The 18,629-nt window shown below is 43.2% G+C and overlaps 1 protein-coding gene and 1 pseudogene across 1 annotated transcript; both read left to right on the top strand.

The window, feature by feature from the left end:
• Positions 1 to 3,293: 3,293 nt before the first annotated feature.
• LOC148926690 (uncharacterized) lies at positions 3,294 to 5,162 on the top strand (annotated as a pseudogene).
• Positions 5,163 to 17,767: 12,605 nt separating this feature from the next.
• On the top strand, positions 17,768 to 18,229 carry LOC125189486 (uncharacterized). The gene has a single exon (XM_048086760.1). It carries the CDS (start codon positions 17,768 to 17,770, stop codon positions 18,227 to 18,229), a length of 462 nt encoding a protein of 153 aa, XP_047942717.1.
• The last annotated feature ends 400 nt before the right edge of the window (positions 18,230 to 18,629 follow it).

Raw genomic sequence — 18,629 nt, forward strand, 5'->3', positions numbered from 1 at the left:
ATTTCTCCTCTTCCATTGGATTTTGCACTTCCCCTTGTGTTAACTGACTCATAGACATCTCTGGCCCCTCAACATCATCAATCACCATACCCCCAACCTGAACTGCATAAACATCCACGACTCCATAATAGACTCCTAACTTTTCCATGTCAATTGCGGATTGGTTGTCAAACAGCCGCACCAATCCATTCTCCAAGCTCATCCTTGGCCACAGGTAGAAGTACTCCAAACCAGTGACATCTACCCCTCGCTTCTCCAGAGCATCATCAACCTCCAGTTTTGACCACTTGTCCATATCGCAATTATGAATGTAATCACACTCACCATTTACATAACGCGTTCCACCCCCTTCCCATGTCTCCATTACACCATTGTAGTGGATCTTTGTAGTGAATGTATCATCTGTAAGCAAAGGTCACAACCATAAGTAAACAATAAAAACATAACAAAATGGTCCAATATTTATACAAAACAAAACCTATTAGTCCAACACATATTCAAACAAAAATAATTATCCATGTCAACTGGTTTCCCTGCAACAGACCATCCACTTTTATCCCCCACCATCAACCACCCAACAACACATAAAATAAATCATTGGATGTAGATAAATAAAATACAACCAGACCATCCACTAGTTTTCCCCACCATCAGTTCAATATATATTCGGTGGGACCACTTACATACATATTCTATAGGACCACAATTCAATGTTAGTCTCAAGACGAATTCATATATAACCAATTATTGCAAACCCTAGTTTTTTACATGAAAAGGATAACTCATATGCTCAGTTCGAACTAACCTTCTCGAAATGGATTTCGAGGGCATGGAGCTGGAATTTCAAATGGCGGCTTATCTCGGAAGATTTCAACTGGCGAAATCAAATGGATTTCGAAGAAGAAGAAGTAGCAATCTTTTCCTTAGGATGAAGTGGCGGCTTATGAGAAACTGAGCGGTCGCGTCTAATCTTCGTCCTCCTTTCTAATTCGGGGTCATCAACGTCAATCGGAGGTCGTCGGTCACCCTTGTAAGATTTATGGTTTGACTTTGACTCGTCATTACCAGAATGTAGCTGTACTTCGACTTCCACAGTGGGGCTAGGGTTTGACAACACCAACCCACCTTCGGGACTAGGGTTAGCTACCGGCGAACCAGGGCCCTTCTCACCTTCATTTTCAGGTGGTTTTGGCAACGGCGACTCCACTCATGGTTGGAGAGAGAATACCTTATATTCGCGAGAGAGAATTGAAGCAATAATTGTAGAAAACAGAAACAAGAGAACGAAAACCCTAACCTCTTGATTTCAAATTTGTTCGCTCAGTGTTCCTAATTAAGGATGAAGTTTTGGTGGGTTCTTTGCTACTGCGTGGGGAAGAAAGAAACGACAGAAGAAAAGAAGAGGTGTGTTTTGACGTAATGTGTTAAACTAAATAATTGGTATTTTAAAGAAAATAAATATTTAGTATTTTTTTAAGAAAATAATTAGCAAATTATTTAGTCACTAATAATCTAATTTTAAGCTTAATTTAGTCAAACTTTAGCTAATTAACATTTGACTTCCGAACTTTAACTGTGCCGTCCAAAAAGGACCAAACTGAGAGCAATTTTCGTATGTTATGGACCTGAAAATCAGAAAATAAATGTAATGGACCAAATTCGTAATTTGACTATATGTTTTGGACCAAAAGGGAGTTGTAGTCAATATAATAATAGTGTAAGATTAATGACGTGCATGCATTCTGTTCTATGTACGTGTAGTTCACTAAATTTATACACGCAATTCCATCACTTTTCGTTACTATTTTATACACACCATTTGATAAACTCGTAGTTTAGCAAGTGTTTAGGATGTTTGAAAGTGCTTAATTGAGTGTTTTTGTGTCACATTACTTGAGTTTTCATCTATGATCCCATACTTTAGTGTTTTGATAAGTTTGTCGAGTTTTTGTAGTCAAAACAGGTGGAAACGGATGAAAATGGCACCAAAACAGGGGGGTCGGGCGTTTCAGTACACGAGATCGGGCGTTCCATTGAAGAAGGCCGGGGGTTTTGCTTCTCAAGCTGGGCATATGCACTGTCCCTGGGCTTTTTTCATTCAGAAATCGCTCGGGTCGGGCATTTGTGCAAGCCGCCGTTTAAGAAGAACGTCCGATCGGGCGTTTTGTTACTTAAAAATCACCCGGCCGGGCGATTTACTCGTAATGCTGATTTTCTTCTATTTTCACTCCGGGAATAAATAGGACCTAGGGTTCGACTCCAACATACTTTCCACACGCCCCAGAAGCAGTTTCCACATTTGAGAGCAGATTGAAGCGACAAAGAGTCCGATTCATCAACAAGTTTGAAGACGAAGACGATTTGCCCATACAATTCACCTTTGGGAGTATCTTTATTAGTTTTCCTATGTTCAATTCACTTTCTATGGATTTCTCTTGTGAATTTGTGTTGAATATGAGTAGCTAAATCTATTGTAGAGTTTTGGTGAAGACTACAATGAATGCTTTTGATTAATTCAAGGACTTTTGATTACCTTTGCTCTTGTGATTTCTTTGTTTCATTCCTGTACTTTTTGAATTCACTTGCTTAGCTACCAATTGGGTTTGTTGACCTAGTTTTGAGTAATCGAGAGATACCTAATTAGGATTGATAAAAGAATGAACAACACCTACATAATTTGCATTCGAGAGAAGGAAATCTAGAGTGAGGGCTTGAGCCTTTTGTTTTAAGGAGTTAATTGTGAAGTATTAGAAGGAAACTTCGATATTAATGATTAATCAATTGGTTAAGTGCACTCGAGAGAGGGCTTAGACTAGACTAGCGGCTTTCCTAGTAATCCTAGAGACTTCCATTGGGTAATCGAAGTTGTTGAATTATTCGCATTGTGTTCGTTGTAGTTGGATCCAAGGCTCTACCTTGTTCTCTTATTTGAAAATCATCTTTTGTTGCGTGCTTTTATCTTGTTTATGTTTAATTGTTTTTCAAAATTAAAATCAACATTTCCGGATTCTCTAGATTGTAGTCAAAATCGATTTGTGGTACTTGAGTTGCACACTTTGTCTCCATGGATACGATACTCGTACTTGTTTATTGCTACACTAGCCCGGTACACTTGCGGGTAATTCTTGTGTTTAAAATAAATCGAGTCAAGTTTTTGGCGCCGTTGCCGGGGACAATTTGTCTTTTTAGCTTAATATCGTGGTAAAGATAGAGATTACTACTCTAGATTTTATTGCTTTAATTTTTATTTTTATTTTTGAGCTCTCAGATCTGTGTTGTCTTTTTCAGGTTGTATGTAAACACGCTCTAAGGGTTTACCTTTAGAGCTTATCGATCTTGAGATCGAAGCATCCAACAGAAGGAGAAACGCTTTGAAGAGGCTAAACCAGCGGATCCGAGTTTCTTCTCCAGTCCAGAGACGGTCACCTTCACCAGTTCAAGAAACACCGTCACCTACTCCGTCACCAGTTCACTCTCCTGTTCAGTTTGAGCCACATCCTCCTTTTTTGATGGACGGAGGAAATGGGGGGAACAATGGGAATAACAATCCACCACCTCCTCTAACGAATGCTCAACTTCAAGAGCAACTCACAGCATTGCAGAGGCGGTTAGATCAAGGGCAAAATGGGATAACAGTGCAAAATATGTTTGCCTATAATGGGGTGTCAAATCCAACAATTGTTGGCAACAACGTGGATGCTAACAACTTTGAGCTCAGGAGGGGGCTCCTTCAGTTGGTAGAGAACAATGTTTTTAGAGGCCGATCCACGAAGGATCCTAACAAACATCTCACCAAGTACATCCAGATCTGCAACACGACGAAAATCAATGGAGTCTCAGATGAACAGATCAGATTGAGGGCATTTCCTTTCTCTCTAGAGGATGACGCCCGGGATTGGGTGGACAGTCTGGAGCCCAACTTCATCCGTACGTGGGATGCATTGGTGGCCAAATTCTTAGCAAAATACTACCCTCCGAGTGAAGCTTTGAATATGCAATCAACAATTTTAGCATTTGAGATGACTCCTCAAGAGAGTATCCGAGGAGCCTGGGAAAGGTTCAAGACCCTTTTGAAGCGGTGTCCTAATCATGGTTTAACTCCAAACCAATCAAGTCCTCGCATTCTAGAAGGGGTGTTTACCTGATGCAAAGAGCGAGCTTAACTGGAGCGCTGGGGGATCACTAATAAAGATCGGTGAAGCGGCAACAATGGAGGTGATTGAGAGAGTTGCCTCGAATGATGGAGGTTGGACGAATGAGAGGAGCAAGGTGCACAGAATAGCTTCTGCCTCAGAGGTCAGTCCCGACAGCAGTTTGACAAAACAATTGGAGCTCATCAACAAGAAGCTAGACCTTATGCGAGTGGGATCATCGGTGCAAGAGAATCTAGAAGGTATAGAAGATGTCAACTACATATACCAAGGGGGCAACAAAGACTATAACAACTCTCGCCCCAATCAAGGGGGCGGAGGTTTCAACCACTTTGCGAATAAGCCACATCCCAACCTCTCATATGGGAACCCCAACAATGCTTTACAGCCACCTCCGGGGTTCACAGTTTCTCAAGGAATGATCAATGAGCCGCAGAAGAGGAATTCAGAGGACATACTGAATGCCTTCATGACACAGTCACAGAAGAATATGGAGCATTCAAACAAGAGGCTCGAGAAGGTAGATAATGATGTGCCCAGCATGGAAACACATATGAATAACTTAGAGGTGCAGATGAGTCAAATAGCTCAATCTGTGAGCGGCCAACATAAGCTAGGGCAATTCCCAGGGCAGCCAACTATAAATCCCAAGGATTGCAAGGTGATTCACTTGAGGAGTGGGACAAGTTATGAGGGTCCTTCTATGCCAGAGACCCCACCAAAGCTTGTAGCTGAGCCAGAGAAAGAAACAGAGGCCGAGGTAGAAAAGGAGAAACTTGAGACATCATCTCCTGCAGTTCACCCTAAGGTGAACACACTAGTCAAGCCAGCAGAGGTCAGAGGAAGAAGAAAAATGATCCGTTTGCCAAATTTTGGGAGATCTTCAAGAAGGTGCAGATTAATATTCCGCTGATTGAGGCACTGCAGCAAATGCCCGGATATGTTAAGTTTATGAAGGAAGCTATCGCCAAAAAGAAGAAGTGGGAGCATCATGAGACCGTCAAATGTTAGATAGGTTGGCTGGGCATGAGTTCTACTGTTTCTTAGATGGGTACTCGGGGTATAACCAAATCCATATAGCACCCGGAGACCAACATAAGTCAGCTTTTATCTGACCTTATGGTGTTTATGCCTATAGGAGAATGTCTTTCGGTTTGCGTAATGCTCCCGCCACGTTCCAAAGAAGCATGATGTCCATATTTCACGATTTGATTGAAAATATTATGGAAGTGTTTATGGATGACTTTTCTGTATTTGGTGATTTATTTGATAACTGCCTTGACAATTTATCTCAAGTGTTGCAGCGATGTGAGGAGACTAACCTCGTGCTCAATTGGGAGAAATATCATTTTATGGTTAGGGATGGCATTGTGGTTGGGCACAAAATTTCTGCAGGTGGCTTGGAGGTCGATAGAGCCAAAATCGTTGCTATTGAGCAACTGTCTCCACCCACAAATGAGAAGGCAGTAAGAAGCTTCTTGGGGCATGCCGGTTTCTATAGGAGATTTATCAGGGAATTCTCGAGAATTGCTAAACCTCTTTGCAATTTGTTAGCTAAGGATGTGAAGTTTAATTTTTCCCCTGATTGTTTGCAGGCTTTTGAGAAGCTGAAGGAGGCATTGGTGAGCGCTCCTATCCTTATCTCGCCGGATTGGTCTCAACCGTTCGAGATTATGTGCAATGCGAGTGACGTGGCTATAGGCTCGGCTCTGGGACAGAAGATGGATAAGATATTCCGTGTGATCTACTATGCAAGTCGAACTTTGGACCCTGCCCAAGTCAATTACACTACCACCGAGAAGGAGATGCTAGCAGTGGTCTACTCATTTGATAAGTTCCGCCCCTATCTAATTGGGGCCAAGACCATCGTTTTCACCGATCATGCCGCAATCCGGCACCTCTTTGCAAAGCAAGACGCGAAGCCAAGGCTTATTAGGTGGATCTTACTCCTACAGGAGTTTGACTTGAAGATCCGAGACCGAAGAGGATGTGAAAATGTGGTGGCAGAACACTTGTCAAGGATGGAGCATATGAATGAAGAGGAGAAGTTAAAGTTAGCCATCAACGAAGAGTTTCCGGATGAGCATCTATTCTTCGTGGCTAAAGGGAAAGTGGCATGGTATGCCAACATTGTGAACTACCACGTTGCTAAGGTGATTCCCGAAGGACTTGAAGATTACCAAAAGAAGAAATTTTTCCATGACGCGAAGTTCTAATTTTGGGATGACACGTGCTTATTTAGGAGGTGTGCCGATATGGTAATTAGAAGATGCGTCCCTCAAGAGGAATGGGAGTCCGTCATTATGCATTGCCACGCCGCATCTAGCTGGGGGCATTTTGGAGCCAACCGGACTGCCATGAAAGTGCTACAAAGTGGTCTATTTTGGCCAAGCATCACCAAAGATTGTCAAGAGTATGTGAAGAATTGTGATGAATGTCGGAGAATAGGGGCATTTCTAAGAAGAAGGAGATGACAATGACGACAATTGTGGAAGTTGAGCTCTTTGATGTGTGGGGCATCGACTTCATGGGGCCCTTTCCTCCATCTAATGGGTTCCAATACATCCTCTTAGCCGTGGACTATGTATCAAGGTGGGTGGAGGCCATTCCTACCTCAACCAATGATTCGAAGGTGGTGACGAAGTTTGTTCAAAAGAACATTTTTACGCGATTTGGCACACCATCTATTATTAGTGATGGAGGTTCCCACTTTCGCAATAGGTGGCTAGAGGCGGTGTTAGCAAGATATGGAGTAAAGCATCGAGTGACAACTCCGTATTACCCTCAAGCTAATGGCCAAACCGAGTTGGCCAATAGAGATATCAAGCAAGTTCATCAAAAGAGTGTCAAAGCAAATCGCAAGGATTGGACGCTCAAGCTTGATGATGCTTTATGGGCGTATAGGTGATACGCTCGGATTTGCACTATTTTAAGGCCATTATTTGGTCTGGTTTTTATGTCAAAGTCACTCTACACGTCCAATATTTGCATATTTTGTCTATTCTGGTATATTGACGTGTTTTGTGAGAAACGTGCATAATTGAGCCGAAAAAGGGAGCCAAAACGCAAAGTCTGGAAATCTGAAGTCAGACGGCGACCGCCGACCGCCGCGGATGTGTGCGGCGACCGCCGGCGCCCGGCGGGCAGATCAATGCAGCGGTCCGCCTCGGAAAAATACGCTTGGAAGATAAGTCTCGTGCGGCGACCGCCGGAAGTCGTGCGGCGGTCCGCCACCGAGGGAACAGACTCTCTGGAGTCCAACGCGGAGACCGCCGGCCAAGGTGCGGCGGCCCGCCGGAGAAAGGCGGCGAATCCGAGAAGCCTTAGATTTGCGCCCTGATTTACCATATTTTGGAGATCTTTTCCTTCTACAATAAAGATTGGCTTTCCCCTATAAATAAGACCTCAAGCTTCGTCAAATGAGAGAGCTTCTACTTGCAAAATAATTCACAAAGATCAAGAGATAGAGTACTTCACTTGTGCAAGGAGTTGGAGAAGGATTTCAAGAACATCAAGAACGACAAGGATTCAACCTACGGGTTTTATTTGCTTTAGTTTTATGTTTAAATTGTCTTCCCTTCAATCTATGTGTTTAGCTTATTTCATCATGTGTAACTAAACTCATAGGATTCTAGGGATGTGTTAGTAACGACTTTGGTTATACAAATTCTTTTTTCTATTTAATATCTGTTTTGTTTTTACTTTGTTTCTTCCCTAAGTAGTTCTGATGCTGCATGATTGAGTGACACAATCTTGTATGATTTAATATAGCTTGCTTCATAACTGTAACAGAGTTCTAGCGAGTTAGATTCACTTAGTAGACGCTACAGTTAGCTTCCCTTAAAACGGCACTGTTAATTGAGAGTGAGGACTTTTCAAGGGTCTGAGGAGTTTTTTGGAGTCACGTGTTAGGATTGACAACCCTAATTTTGTAATCAACGTTTGTATCGCATGAGCATAAGCTAGGTGACTCGTCCTTTCAAAGTATAAACTGTGCAAGGGTATTGTAGTTGGAATTTGTATAACCATAACTGTGAACGCACATCCCTGGGATTCCCTTATCTCTATCACTTATCTTCGCGTTTTATTTGCATTTAGTTGTTATATGATTTTTATTGTTTTCAGTTTTCAAAAGTTTTTCAAAACCTATTTGTTTTTCCAGATAGTAATTGAGTCTTAGTAGAGGATAGACACTTTGTGTTTGCCTTCCCCGTGTTCGATATTCAGTACTGACCTTTGGCTATACTATATATACTCTGTTTACTTGCAGGTTTATTTAGTGCTAATAAAAAGTGCATCAAGTTTTTGGCACCGTTGCCGGGGAAGACAATTCACTTTGGAGTGATATCTTCAAACGGATAATATTACTACTTTGGAATTTAATTGCTTTCAGTTTTTATTTTTAATTTCTAATTTGTTTTTATTTTTTATTCTTGCAGGTTTTGTATGCGAACGCGCTCTGGGAAGGACAACCTAGAACCGCTCGATTTAGAACTTGAAAGAACTCGTAGGAAAATAAGAAGTGAAAAAGGATCAGGAAAACAATGGGTGACCGAACAGTCATTGAGAAGCCACAAGAAATGGTGAAGCTGCTAATGGACGAGAGAGATGCGGAAAGGGCAGCCCGCGAGGCTTTGGAGAAGAAGAATCAGAAAATACAACCCGTGATGAACATGTTCAATCATGGGAATATGATTACTTTTCCCGAAGGACCTCGTATTGACGCTAACAATTTCGAGTTACGCATGCCCCTTATTCAAAGGGTCGAGCAAACTCCTTTTGCAGGTAGGGCTACAGAGGATGCCAATCGCCATCTCTCCAAATTTGTGGAGATCTCAAACACTCTCAAGTTAAACGGTGTCGATGACGATGCCATAAGGGTAAGACTCTTCCCCTTTTCATTAACTGATTCTGCTAAAGAGTGGTTTGAATGCATGCCCAGAGAAAAGGTCTCCACATGGAAGGACATTGTAGCTGCCTTCCTCGACAAATACTATCCATCTGGCACAATCTTGAAGCTCAAAAGCGAGATGTTCCAATTCATCCAAGGCCATGACGAGCCCCTCTACGAGGCGTTTGCTCATTTCAAAGCTCTTCTCCGAAAGTGCCCCAACCATTGTTTCACCGTGGATTATCAGGTAGGAATCATCTATAATGAGTTTAACGAGAAGATTTGTCCTATGCTTGATTCAGGTGCAAACGGAGGATTCTTGAGGAAGTCAGGTGAAGAAGCCATGGCGGTAATAGAGGAATTCGCCACCAACAGCAGGGGGTGGTCGAAAGAAAGGCATAACATGAACAGGATAGCTGCAATTGAAGAGGCAGAGGCAAATTCTTTTGCGAAGGAATTGGTCGAGCTCAGATTTAGGGTAGACCAAATGGATACATCAAGGAAGGAGGATCCGATTCCACCGACCTCTATCATAGCGGTCTCTAAACCCGAAACTTCTGCCCCGATAGTGGAGGAAATCAACTACATGCAAGGAGGCGGTTCCAACAGAAATTACAACAACAATTATCGCCCTAATCAGGGGTCAGTAATTTCAATAATTATAATGGAAACCGACCTCATCCTAATCTCTCTTTATTCTAACAATAATTACTTGCAACCCCCCGCAGGATTTAATGTTAGCAAGGGATGAGTAGTTGAGACAACCAAGAAGGAGGAAAAGTATGACCAAGGCATCATAAGGATCTTGGAAGTAATCACGCAAGATAGGAAGGTTAATGACACCAAGATCGGAGTGGTAGAAGCTAGAATAAACAACCTCGAGCAACGAATGAACACGATCTCAACTGCCATAGCCAACATCAACACTCAAATGGAGCAAATCCAAAAGAAGTTGGATGAGGACAGGGCAAAGGCAGCCGCACGAGTGGATGGCATCAACAAGAAGTGGGTGGCAAAGCAGAAAAATGGGGACAGCCCAGCCGCCGGCGGACCGCCGCAACCACTGCATCGGGCCGCCGCTAAAGCACTGAGTGGAGTCTGCCCAGCCGCCGGCGGACCGCCGCACACCCCACGGCGGGCCGCCACAGACAAGGCAGAAGAACGCACTCAGCAAGGACTCGTGCGGCACAATGGGATTGTGCTACCTTTTCAACCAAAGAGGAAGTTTAAGCTCGAAGAGTAGTTCAAACATTTTTTGAACATGTTTTGTAAGGTTCATACTAATATTCCTCTAGTTGAATCGTTGCATGAAATACCTAAATATGCGAAGCTACTAAGGGAGGCGGTGATGAGGAAGAGAAAGCCGACAAAAGCCGACCTTAAGCTACCACATCATTGCAGCGAGATCATCCAAAAGGAAAAGGCAGTGAAACAGAGAGATCCGGGCCAATTCATTATCCGATGCCGGATTGGAGAGGGAAAGGTTGACAAGGCCCTATGTGATCTAGGATCTTCCATCAATCTCATGCCACTGAAGTACTACAAAAAGCTCAACATTGGGCCACTCAAAACTTCAGACGTAACACTCAGGTTGGCCGATAACTCGTCCATAAAAACTGTAGGTATGATTGAGGATGTCTTAGTAAATGTCGATGATTTTATTTTCCCCGCCGATTTTATTGTGCTTGACATGAAAGTAGAAAAGAACGTCCCTCTAATCTTAGGGAGAGATTTTCTTGCTACTTGCAAAGCTTTGATTGATGTAGGTCGTGGCGAGATCACAATTAGCGATAACTATAGCCAATCCACCTATAAGATCGAGAGCGAGATGCTCAACTTTGAGGAAGCAAAGCGGGCGAAGATGGAACGGCAGTGTAGGGCAATCATGGTCACGGATTTGACCAAACCCCAAGATCCCTTTGAAGTGGAGGATCCTACTACCTCCATCATCTACTTTGTAAACGAGGTAAGACGTTCTCCCAAAAAGGAAGATACTAATCCATCTACCTCTATCCCGCAGAAAAAGAAGCAAAAGAGGAAGAAAGCACCCAAGGAGGACCCCGAGATTTATGTTATCAAGACCAATAAGGGGAAGTACAAATGGTGGAAGAAGCTAGAGACCAAGTTGCTCCCTATGCCCATTTTCAACACTCGGGTCGCTGACCCCACCAATTAGTGGGCCACTTCAAGTCGAGCTAACGACTAAAAACAAAAGCGCTTGTTGGGAGGCAACCCAATCTCTTTAATTTTGCTCTTTTCTTTATTTTCGTTCTTTTTATAAAAAAATATATTTAACGCGTGGCGGTCGCCGCACTTAACACGACGGTCGCCACACGTGTATTCACATGTGCGGGATAGGTCGGGCTTAGGGCAGGCTTAGGGCGGGCCGAATGAACTGCTGAACGGGCCACGACGGCCCGCCAGGAATCGCTGTGTTAAACGCCCCGTGCGGCGGCCCGCCGCGCGCAGTCCAGAGACGGGAATGCTGTTTTAAAAGGTAAGTTTTCCATTCTTTTTCCCATTCCTTCTCAAATTCCTTTCTTGCACACTACCCTCACCTTTATAAATCACCAATTTCACACACCCACACTATCATTCTCTCAATTCTCTCCAAGTTTAGAGTTCTTCTTCTCCAATTCTCAATCAACACAAGGTATGAATCCTAACTAAATCTCTGAGTTTTGTTTCACTTCTTTCATGGATTTGGGCATGTTTTAGATGAATTGTTCGGTGAAAACTCTTATTTTACGATGGGGGATGATTGTGTATACTTTTTTGTGGATTTCCATGGTGATATTGTGTTTTGGTGATAGTTTGAAGCTTTGTGAATAGTGATTTCTTCTTGTTTATACTTGTTCATATGTTGCAATCATGTTCATAGCATTGTGAGGCTATTATTATTTCCATGAATTGCAATACTTGAGTATCCTATAGAGATTGATGATATGTATTGATTTATTGTTGATACGTCTCTGCATGGGGGATGAATTCACGTTGGGGAATGGATTTGTGTTTCCTAGTTTGGTGTTTATGTTCTACATGTTTCCATGCTACCATCTAGGAAGTTTTGAACACCTAAGCTTGCACTTATACGTTGATTCATTGGTATTGCTCATAAGAGTGCAAGTTTGGGGGAACCTTTGATTTCCCATTGTTGGTATACTTTTTAAGTATTGTACTTTTCTTTTGTAGGAAAATGGGATCAAAGGGGAAGCCCGAAAATGCAAAGAACTATGGCATTAGCCTTGCCTCAGACGAGCAAAAGGCTATGTGGAAGAAGTTTTTGGCGCGAGAGACACGCCCTCGAGGTACCCCCACGATTGCCCTCTCCAAACTTTGGGGATCGCGGAGGACTTTTGGGCGTTGTGTGACGTGGGTGACGGGAACGACCTTCGATACATGTTCAAGAGGAAGTGGCCGTCTTTTAGGAAGTATACTCTTGAGTTCCTAAGCTCGTTGAAAGTCACCAAGGACCGCCGGCAAAACATCCCGCTTAGCATCGATGTCTGCTTAGGCAACCGATGGCACTCGCTCACCATGGAGGATCTTTGCTGAATCTTCCATTGCTTCGACCCCAACCCCGAGACCGATAATGATTATGACATTGATGAGGTTTGGGGTGCGATGACGAATGAGCACGAGCACGCCGCGGGCTATGCCAAGTCTTCTTCAATCCGCAACCCGGTGTTGAGGTACCTCCACCGAGCTATGACCCAACTTATGTTTGCTAGGGTCGATGGGGGAAGTGTATCCCAAACGGAGTTGAATGTGATATGGTGTCTCCTCAACAAGAAGGGATTCGACTATGAAACCCTTTTTACTATCTATGTGGACCGGATCACGAAGAAGGATGGCGGCGTTATTTGTTGTGGGGGTTTGATCACGGCGATCGCCGAGCACTTGGAGGTTTCTTTTGTGGGATTGACGGAAGATGGCAGTGAGCGCTTTATCACCTATGAGGTGCTCTTCTCGGTGGGGCTATTGAAGACCGACTATTGGGGTCAAGGATTTTTCCTACAAGTGGCCGGGGATCACTTCCCCGTTCCCATCCCGCAGTTGACTAAGGTCGATGTTTGGGCTAACCAAGTCAATTGGAAGCTCAACACCTCGGCACACCAAAGAGCCATTGAGGCTAACCCCATCAACGGGGAGTTTAGGAAGAGGAATATACCGGCCCGCATCCCCATCTTTGAGGCCGATGATGACTCTGCCTTCGATGCTATCGATCACTACACCGAAGAAGGGGAGCACTCGCACGCCCAAGAGAGTCAAGTGCTGCCGCCACCGCCGCCCCAACGTCACCAAGAAGAAGAAGAAGAGGAGGAAGTAGAGGGACATCGCCGCCGGACTAGAGCAAACCGCCGCCGCGGAAGGCCGAACCCCGATGAGGAGTTTCAAGCAAACACCTCCACCCAACTAGGAGATATCTACTCCTACATACAAAATGTGTCCAGCACTTGGGACACCCGTTGGGCGGAACAACAAAGGGAGAACGCCTACAACCGCCAAGGATGGACGGCTCTGTTGGTTTCTGGATTACAAGAGATAAAAAGTCGGGCGTAATACAACCCAAAAGGAATACAAGAGAAATAACTGAAACTGAATTACAAGAAGATCAAAACTATAAATCGTAGGAAAAAAAGGAAATAGCCGAGTCGAGGAGGCCTCTTTCCACAAGACGAGATACACCCTGGTAGTGCTCTTCGGATTGGTATTTCGTCCCCAAAGATAAAACGGCTAGCGTCTCTGATGAAGCAGCACCGCAATCAACAGAGCTCCGGCGAACTGGATGGAGGAGAGGGCAGAGCTTTCGACAGAAAAACAATGCAGAGAGAGAAGAGAGTGTATGATGCAGATTCTAGTTTTCAGTGTGTAGAATGCTAGAATGACTAGCCTATTTATAGGCTCAGCCCACTGCAGGGGTCAACACAACCTTGATGGTTGTCATCAATGCTAGACCGTAATGGTCGTCGGTTACGAGGAGTTACAAGTCGTTACAGAGCTGAGAGTCTGAATCTAGAAGCTTCTAGATTCGTTCATGACGTGGATTGTCACGTGTCAACCACATTGGCTTACCGCGTCATACAGACGAGGTGTCATCCCGCTTGGCTCGCTGACGTGGAAACCGTGGTGGTCTAAAAAGAACTAGACCCACTAGCCTTGGGCCTAGCCCAAGCACCAAGCCCACGACCAGGCCCAAAGAATAGCCCAAAGACCAATTGCCAAGATCCAAGGACAAGGACAAGGGCACGGGCGCGGGCTCGCGGCACGCGACTCGCGGCGGGGGAGACGGCGCGCGCATGTGGGCTCTTACAGCCCATCTTTGTCCACTATAATTATAACATGTAATAATTCTTCTTATTAAATACTAGTTTAATAAGGTTGTAACTTCCAATGTGAGATAATTAACTCTCTTAATTATTCCCTAAGCTTCTCTCATAGCTCATTAAGTTTGCAATTTTGCACAACTTTAATCCATTATTTCTCACTCACCGGGAATCGGATTTGAGAAAATGAATATACCACGGTCATCTAATCCGAACATAGATCGACGCTATATCATTTAATTTTACCAAATTAAATGTCTCATTGAAATTATAATTTGGTCAAAGTCCATTTACCGGCATAGATTCCAACAGGCTCAAGGCGATTGGCGCACGGCGGAGCAACAATTTTGGGAGCAACAAAGGCTTGAAGACGTGCATCGCCGTCGTGAGATTGAAGAGCTCCAACGGATTGCCACCGAGGCTCGACAAAAGAGCCAAACAATGAGTGGCGACATCGCCTATTTTATTGGTGCATTCGACGACCTCTACGCCCGTTTCCCTCCTCCTCCTCAAGATTGAAGAAGTCAAGCTCAATGACTTTAAATGAGCATTTGTACCATGTTTTTGGATATTTTAAGAAAGTTTCTTTTTATGTTTTTGATAATTTTTGTTTTAATTTTAAGTATTTTTGGTTTTAGTTTAATTTTTGTGCGTTGAAAATTTTTCGCAGGTTCTGACCTCTTCGTGGCGACCGCCGCATCTGCTGCGGCGGTCCGCCACCTGCTCGCTGGAACAATCTGTTGTTGCGTGGCGACCGGCGGCCATGCCGCGGCGGGCTGCCACTCACTCACGTCCCTACCAACTCTACAAACTTATTTTACACTTTGTTGTAAATACGTTTGGGGGGATGAAGTGGTGGACCGTGAGTTTAGGTTTTAGTTTTAAAGTTTTTGCTTTTGTTTTTCAAAACCCCGTAGGAGAATTTTGTGTTCTAAAAATGTCTTCTTGAATCCATGTCGTGAACTTAACATGAAGAACTTGTTCTCCTTGAATCATGCTCTATACCTCGTGAGAATTTGAGCCTAAATTTCATTCTTGTGTGATTTATATGCATTAATGTATTTGTTTCTAGAACCTGCTTCCAGTTTTGCCTAAGTTTACATAGTGTTTAAGTTGATTTAGGAGGATGATTGACCATCTTTTCTAGCCTACTTTTATCCAAAAATTTTCGACCATCTCAAAAAAAAATTAAATATTTTTTCCCTTTGGAGCCAATTTTGAGCCTTTAAGCCTTTTCTTTGGAAGCCAACATAATGAGGACAATTCCTTGGGTTAGTTAGATTTTACTATCTTATTTTTTAAATGAATTGGAGAGATAAGGTGAAAGTATAAAAGTAGTGTGCTTAATGTAAAGAAAGTACAAGTTTTGAAATTGAGAAAAATTCCAAATACGTGGTTGATTTTAGAAAAGAAAAGAAAGGATGTGTAAGAAAGAAAAAAGAAAAAAAAAGAAAAGAAGAAAAAGTGTGAAAGGTTGTGAAAAGAAGAAAAGAAAATAATCAAAGGATTGGAAAATGAGTTGAAGGAGAAAAAATAGATAAAGTATTAAAAGTGTCTTGGGTTTAGAAAAGTGGAGTTATCTTTACTCTACTTGGGATATTTTTATTTTTAGTCACTTTTTAGCCAAATATTCTTCACCTACCAAAGAGTCTACATTACAACCAAAGATAAAGACCTTTCGGACTTTTGATGCTTAATCACATCTAGTAGAGGAGGGATTAGACTTTGAGCAAGCCTATGGTAAACATTGCATGATGCATGATTTGAGTGCTTATATACATATTACCTTCATACACTTCGAGAGTGATAGAACACTTCCCATCTTTGGAAGTTTACCACATGTGAGGGCTTGAATTCAAGGTGTTTCACAAGTTAGTAATGAAAGTGCACTAATAAGCCTTGCTTGATTTGATTGCGTTAATACATGTTTAATCTGTTCTTTCATCTTTTGAGGCAATTATGACGTCTAGTCCTTGTGCAATCCGTGCGCCTATTTTTGTGTCTTTATTGTTTTGTTCGAGGACAAACAAAAATGTAAGTTTGGGGGAGTTGATATGCTCGGATTTTGCACTATTTAAGGCCATTATTTGGTCCGGTTTTTATGTCAAAGTCACTCTACACGTCCACTATTTGCATATTTTGTCTATTTTGGTATTTTGATGTGTTTTGTGAGAAACGTGCATAATTGAGCCGAAAAAGGGAGCCAAAACGCAAAGTCTGGAAATCTGGAGTCAGACGGCGACCGCCGCGGATGTTTGCGGCGACCGCCGGCGCCCGGCGGGCAGATCAATGCAGCGGTCCACCTCGGAAAAATACGCTTGGCAGAGAAGTCTCGTCCGGCGACCGCCAGAAGTCGTGCGGCGGTCTGCCGCCGAGGGAACAGACTCTCTGGAGTCCAACGCGGAGACCGCCGGCCAAGGTGCGGCGGACCGCCGGAGAAAGGCGACGAATCCGAGAAGTCCTAGATTTGCGTCCTGATTTACCATATTTTGGAAATCTTTTCCTTCTACAACAAAGATTGACTTTCCTCTATAAATAAGACCTCAAGCTTCATCAAATGAGAAAGCTTCTACTTGCAAAATAATTCACAAAGATCAAGAGCTAGAGTACTTCACTTGTACAAGGAGTTGGAGAAGGATTTCAAGAACATCAAGAACGACATGGATTCAACCAACGAGTTTTATTTGCTTTAGTTTTATGTTCAAATTGTCTTCCCTTCAATCTGTGTGTTAGTAACGACTTTGGTTATACAAATTCCTTTTTCTATTTAATATCCGTTTTGTTTTTACTTTGTTTCTCCCCTTAGTAGTTCTGATGCTGCATGATTGAGTGACACAAGCTTGCTTCATAACTGTGACAGAGTTCTAGCGAGTTAGATTCACTTAGTAGACGCTACAGTTAACTTCCCTTAAAACGACACTGTTAATTGAGAGTGAGGACTTTTCAAGGGTCTTAGGAGCTTTTTGGAGTTACGTGTTAGGATTGAAAACCCTAATTTTGTAATCAACGTTTGTATCGCATGAGCATAAGCTAGGTGACTCGTCCTTTCAAAGTATAAAGTGTGCTAGGGTATTGTAGTTGGAATTTGTATAACCATAACTGTAAACGCACATCCCTGGGATTCCCTTATCTCTTTCGCTTATCTCCGCGTTTTATTTGCATTTAGTTGTTATATGTTTTTTTATTGTTTTTAGTTTTTATAAGTTTTTCAAAACCTATTTGCTTTTCCAGATAGTAATTGAGTCTTAGTAGAGGATAGACACTTTGTGTTTGCCTTCCCCGTGTTCGATATCCGGTAGCGACCTTTGGCTATACTATATATACTCTGTATACTTGTAGGTTTATTTAGTGCTAATAAAAAGTGCATCAATAGGACGGCCTACAAGACTCCCATCGGTATGTCACCTTATCAATTGGTGTTTGGGAAGTCATGCCACCTCCCGGTTGAGATGGAGCACTCATCGTATTGGGCGGTGAGGCAATTGAACATGGACTTCACTAAGGCCGACAAGGAGAGGATACTTCACCTTAACTTGCTTGATGAGTTTAGGAATGAAGCATACGCTAATTCCTCCATCTACAAGGCGAGGATGAAAGCTCACCACGACAAGATGATCGAGAGGCGTGAGTTCTACCTGAGAGACGCCGTTTTGCTTTTCAACCACAAGTTGAGGTTCTTCCCGGGCAATCTGAAATCTAAGTGGTCCGGCCCCTTCACTATTAAGGAAGTTATGAGCAATGGCACGATAGAGCTCTTTGGACCCGATGGAAGCACATTCAAGGCCAATGGTCAAAACTTGAAGAAATTTTATACTAGGGAGCAACATGACGAAGTCTTTGTTGTTGGCTTGATCGAGTAGGTGGAGCTAGAAGTGCGTCGAGCATACGACGGTAAAAAGTTGCGCTATAGGGGAGGCAAGCCCTAGTATGTACATTTGTTGCTTTTGTGTGCTTGTGTGTTTTGGTTTTTATTTTGGTGTGTTTGACCACGGGCGGGCGTTTTTCGCCTTCAAATCGCCCGGTCACAGTGAGAACGCCCGGCTTTGGAGCAAAACGCCCGGTCTCCTCGCCCGGGCGGGCATTTCTCTCGTGTATAAAGGGCGACGCAGGTATGGTTTTTCTAACCCTAATTTCTCGCCTCTCTCTCGTTTTTCTCCCTCAAACACTCTCCACTCTCAAATTTCTTCCATAAACATCACTCTAGCACACACCCCATCCATTCTATCCTCCCAATTTAAGTTGTGAACCAAGCAATTGGTG

The sequence above is a fragment of the Salvia hispanica genome, chromosome 5 (assembly GCF_029641045.1).
Source record: "Salvia hispanica isolate PSC_SH4W2 chromosome 5, Shi_PSC_v1, whole genome shotgun sequence".
Lineage (NCBI taxonomy): Eukaryota > Viridiplantae > Streptophyta > Magnoliopsida > Lamiales > Lamiaceae > Salvia > Salvia hispanica.